We start from the raw sequence: 5,402 nt of genomic DNA on the forward strand, positions 1-5,402 counted from the left end.
AGATGGTTTCCCTACTGTACATTCCCAGCAGGAATGTTTATTTTTATGTACTTATTGTTTCCAGCCAGAGCCTCACTATGTAGCCCAGGCTGGCCTTGAACTCCTCAGTGGTCCTCTTGCCTCAGCCTCCCAAGAGCTGGGATTACAGGTGTATGCCACCAATGCCCACATTGGGAGCTTCTCAAGCACTCAGTTAGCCCCTCTGTAAAGGTGTTGCAGGAAAACCATTAATGTCAAACCAAAGGGGAGGCTTTGCACCAACGTGTTAGAAGGCAGCTTTTATTACACTAGCAGGCTGGGGAACCTAGAGGTTCAAATCACCAGAGTCAGGTTTGAGTTCAGTTTAAATATGGTTCTCAAGTGGGAAGTACAAGGCTGATCGCAGGTCACGACATGATGGATTATGTGGAACACAAGAACTATGTCCTTTATTGTCAGGCAGGTTTGTACAGGAGCATTCTGGGAGGGAGGGGGTCTGAGAAGAGCAGGGAGGGCTGGAAGCATCCTTGACTGGGCCAGTCTGGGTCTCGCAGGTGTGGAGCCCTTGAAGCAAGTTGGAAACAATATGTATTTTTCTAAGGAAAACACAAGCCAGATGCAGTCAAGTTTGCCTAGCATGTTAGCAAACAGGAGTAGATTGTCAAGGTTGAGTTCTGCAGACTAGCTATGTGGCAGGCAGCACAGCAGAGCCCCGGGCTGGGACTCCATCGCTAACTTTTGCTGTGAGATGCCCACAAGTCTGCTATTCTACACATCTGCCCTTACAGAGGAAAATAGAGTGTTTTTGTTTTTCCTGTCTCTCATGCAGAGTGCTGCCGAGACCAGAGGAGTGTGTGCCACTGTCAGGAGCAGGGATGGGCATGGAGGTCACTCCGGGGATTGCAGGAATGCTGTAAGCCGGGGCTGTGGAGCTCTGGGGTTTGCAGAGTGTGACCCGTGGCCCTCGATCCTCCATCCTCACTCTCCTGAGGGGCAGGCCCACCCTGAGGCTCTACAGGGAGCTGCTGTAAGTCTCAGCGTTGGCATTGATTCACGTGTGGCTGAAAGGGGCTCCTGTCCTTTTTCCAGAAGGGATGGCCCCCTTTTTGCTTGGGGTGGTCTCAGATTGTGGGCTCAGGTGGGCCTACTGCCTCAGCCTCCTGAGCAGTGAAAGGGACTCACTGTAAACAGCAAAGTCGCCCTTGTCACTTGGAGCCCATGGGGCCAAGGGTGTTCTGTGACAGTGCAGGAGCTCAGGACTCAAGACCCCAAAATGTGACCGTGGGGGTCAATGCCAGCCTGAAATATGCTTCGTTAGCACAGCCTGGGCCAGGTCCTTCTGAGAAGCCAGGGACGCAGGAGCAGCTCTGGGAAGCTATCTGCTGTGCCGTGGGGACGCTGGCTGTGCAGGAAACCCACACTGGCGAAGCCGCCCGCAGCAGGAAGAGGGTGCCCATGCTGCTCTCATGCCCGAGAGGCCTGTCATCTGCCCTTTGGACACCACTGCCCCACATTCCTGCCCGTGCCCTCAGTGCCTGGTGTGGCCCCGCTCTGCACAAACCCGGGTTTGTGTGTGCAGACTGGGGTGCTCCGTGCTTTATTTACTCTCTGGAGTTCCATATTTTGGGGGTATCTCTATGCTTAATGAAATTAAGTACAGTCCATTAAAGGATGTGCTTTTTTTGTTGTTTTGTTTTATGTTTTGGGACAGGGTCTTGCTGGGTACCGCAGACTCGCCTTGAGCTCACTGCACCCCCGCCTCCGCCTCTGCCTCCTGGGCAATGGGACGCCGCCCACCTCTGGTTTCTCTGTAAGTCTGTTCTAGGTCCGGTTCTTTGTAGGGCAGCTAAAGAAGCTGGAAGGAGGCAACGCATGAAGTGATGGCAACAAGGAGCTCCGCGTGTGGCCGTAGCGCCAGGGCCGGCCAGGGCAGTCAGGAGCCAGGCCCAGGCGCCCCCAACGCTGTCCTTAGCCCTGTGCGCTGTGGCTGGAGGGCAAGCACGCGACAGGCGTCAGATGGGCCCCGGGCCGCTCATCCTGCAGGCCGTGACCTTGTTCTGGGTCGCTGCGTCGGGGTTGCCTCTAAGCTGGGGCTGCCGTCTGACCCTCAGAAATAGCAGTGTGCTGCGGGCCGGGCCAGCTGCAGGCTGAGGAGTTGAGGGCCTGCCGTTGTGTGCTGTGGTCACAGGTCCAGCGCGGCCTGGCGGGGAGCGGCGGGGTGGGACCAGTGAGGCCACAGCAGGGGCTGCGGGGCGGGGCTTAGGCGCGGCCGGCGCACCCTTTAAAGGAGGGCCTCCGGCTGCCTCAGCCACCTAGGACAGCGGCAGCTTGAAGCTTGGAGCGCTACACTCCTTCCCCCTCCTGTGTGTGGCGTCTGCGACCAGGAGCTGAGTGGGGGCACGATGGAGCCCGAGGAGTACAGAAGGCGAGGTGAGCTGGCAAGGACATGGCCCAGTCCTGGGGCCTGGGCACTGCGTTGTCGCTTGGCTGGGGCCTCAGGGCTGCTTCCCCTGGGGCTGGGATTTAAAACTTGTGCCCTTCCCTAATCCTCCCTCTCCTCTTGCTTCTCCTCTCTACTTTCCCATAAAGCCGAGGCTTCGGATTCCTCCACTAACCCTGGGAAATGGACAATTTATCTTCTGAACGCTCTTGGAACGTTCCCTCCTCAGCTTCCTAGTGTCCTTGGGCGTCTTCTCTCTGTTTTTTCTTAACCCTCATTCCTTCCTGCTGGCCCTGTGTGGACCCCGGCAGTGGCCTTCCACATTGTCGTCCACAGCCCAGCCATCCAGCGAGTGCCCACCAGCTCAGCCCCGGTGGGGAGCAGAGCTGATGACCCTGGGCAAGGGGGACAGGTCAGGAGGCTGCACTCTCCGGAGCTGCGTCTTGGCCTCGCAGGGGCTCCAGGGTAGGCACTGTGGGCGTTTGAGGCCCTGGGATCCCTGTTGTCCCGGCTTTTTTTTTTTTTTTTTAAATCTTATATTTATTTATTTGGTACAGGGTCTCACTATGCAGCTCAGACTCGTAGTGATCCTCCTGTCTCAGCCCCCCACCCCCACCCGCAGAGCTGGGACTAAAGGCGGGTGACAGAAGAGGTGAGCATGTGGCCGTTTTGCTGTGTGCTAGCAACACCGTGGACGCAGAGGACTTGTGTGCGCGTGCGCACGCGTGGAGGTTGTGCGCTGTATACACCTCTAGGTGTAACAGCACAGATACAAGGAGCTACTGGTTCTAAAGTGGCTTTTTCTAGGAGGACAGAGATGGGGAACAGCACAGGAGCGGTGGAAGCGAGGAAGGGAAAGGCCCCCGCGGCACAGGAGCCTGTGGGGCGGTCCCTCCCGCCCCCTTACCCTTGCACACGCGTCCTTCAGGGCGGTTCACTCTCTTAATTCTGAGCACCAGCCAGGCTGGATTCCGGTCTTCATCCCGGGCTCCTGGCTTCATCTCTCTCTTCATCAAGTCCCGTGGTCCTGACCCAAGAGGGACAGGCTGTGACCCGGGCTCTCTGCTGCGTCCAGGAAGAGAGATGGTGGACTACATCTGCCAGTACCTGAGCACCGTGCGGGACAGGCGAGTGATCCCCGATGTGCAGCCTGGCTACCTGCGTGCACAGCTGCCCGAGAGCGCCCCAGAGGAGCCCGACAGCTGGGACAGCATCTTTGGGGACATCGAGCGCATCATCATGCCTGGGGTGAGGCGGGGTGACTACAGGGGAGATGGGGTGTTTCGGGTCCCACAGTAGGTGTTGGCCTTGAGTGAGTCTGGGATGACCATGAGGGCTTCAGTCACTGTCACCCCATACTGGAGCCACTTCTGGCCTGTGGAGAGCCAAGGGCAGGGCTGGGAGAGGTTGAGTGCTCTTCAACTATCTGGAGGGCTGGGGAGGGGCCTGGGGTAGGAATGCACCCTGAGTTGTTGTCTAGCAGAAGTGTGGAACCAGAAATGAAGACTGGGCTTGCCCAGCATGGGGGCGCAGGCCTATAATCCCAGCACTTAGGAGGCTGAGGCAGGAGGGTTGCTGTGAGTTCAAGGCCAGCCTGGGGTACATAACAGAATCCTGTCTCTCTCCTCCAAAACTGCACTTGAGGGCAAAGGACAGCAAGTCTGGGGAGAGGAGTCTGGGCAGGGTCCCTGGTTCATGCCAAAGGGACACAGGAAGTGGGGACCTCAGCCCCTGAGGACATTCTTCCTGTCACCAAGGTGGCCCTGCCAGCCCCTCCTTCCTCAGTAGGTGGCACGCAGCCTTCCTCCCCAGTGTACCACCTGTATCATAGGAGGCCAATGGCTGAGCCACCCTCGGGGGTAGGCACTGCCTGTGCTCTCGGTGGCACAGCCAGAGATGGAAGCCAGATGGGAGGTGGCCGTGCTGGCTTGTGGGCACCTGGCCCATCAGGTCCTCATCTAGTGACGTCACCTGATCTGTCCCACCTACATCCCAGACCAGCCTACTTAGGGCCCTTGGTGGCCCTGATGGACAGAAGAGGAAACTGAGGCCTAGAGAGGTGACCCAGAGTCGTAGAATTGAGATCTATCGGGTCCAGGATTTAACTTGAGCCAGGATGCTTGGAAGGCTCTGCTCTTCCTGTCACTCTTGGTGGCCCAGTCCGGCTGTCCCTCCCTCTCTGCCAAGGCCCATATCCAGGCCATCTAGTGAGTCCGGAAGCTGAGATCTGCTTTGACCACTTGTCTATTTCACAAGCATCTTTTGAAAATGTCATTGTCACTAAAGCTTCTCTGAAGAGGCTGCTCCCCGATAAGATTATCTCCGGGTTCCTGTCTGGGGCTAACTGTAACCCGGAGGGAGATGGTCAGTGACCGTCCTGGGAGGCCAAGGAGAGCTGATTCGTCAGGCTCCCTGGGCGCTGGGTGCAGTGGAGGAGGCGTCTTGCTGGGCCAGGCCTGTCTGTGTGGATAAAGGCTCTTCCGGCTTATCTTATCCTGCATCTAACAAGACCAGATAATCGTCTGGATAGCGCTGATAGCGACAGGCCTGGAGGAGGAAGGCCTGCTCTGGGGTTTCCAAAATACTGTCACTAAGCACAGTGATAATGAGGACCCGATCTTTCATCTCACACCAGCCTCTGAGCGTGTCCTGCCTGCCTGCTGGAGGGTGCCTGAAGGTATCTGGTCCCTTGCTTTCTTGCTTTCTTTTCTTTTCCTTTTTTTTTTCTTTTGTGGTACCGGGGATTGAACTCAGGACCCCGCACTTGCCAGGCAAGCGCTTATTCTACTGAGCTAGATCCCCGGCCCCCCCTTGCTTTCTTATAGGTCAGCTGTGAGTCGCTCCCTCCCGCTGCCTGCTAGGTGCTGGGAGAACAGTCTGCCTTCCACTTTAGTTCCATCTGTGCTTGGGTAGAAAACACACGCTTTCTTGGAGATATAAGTATGGCTGGGGTGGGGGACAGAGAGAGAGAGAGAGAGAGAGA

The 5,402-nt window shown here is 57.1% G+C and overlaps 1 protein-coding gene across 1 annotated transcript in view; it reads left to right on the plus strand.

Annotated features, from left to right (window-relative positions):
- The first annotated feature begins 2,381 nt into the window (after positions 1-2,381).
- Hdc (histidine decarboxylase) overlaps positions 2,382-5,402 on the plus strand; it is a 19,572-nt gene continuing 16,551 nt past the window's right edge. The window contains exons 1-2 of the mRNA XM_004639007.2: positions 2,382-2,409; positions 3,495-3,667. Of these exons, the coding sequence (XP_004639064.1) occupies positions 2,382-2,409; positions 3,495-3,667 (201 nt within the window). The remainder of the gene's footprint in view (positions 2,410-3,494; positions 3,668-5,402) is intronic.

This window comes from Octodon degus, unplaced genomic scaffold (assembly GCF_000260255.1).
Source record: "Octodon degus isolate 3935 unplaced genomic scaffold, OctDeg1.0 scaffold00105, whole genome shotgun sequence".
Taxonomy (NCBI): domain Eukaryota; kingdom Metazoa; phylum Chordata; class Mammalia; order Rodentia; family Octodontidae; genus Octodon; species Octodon degus.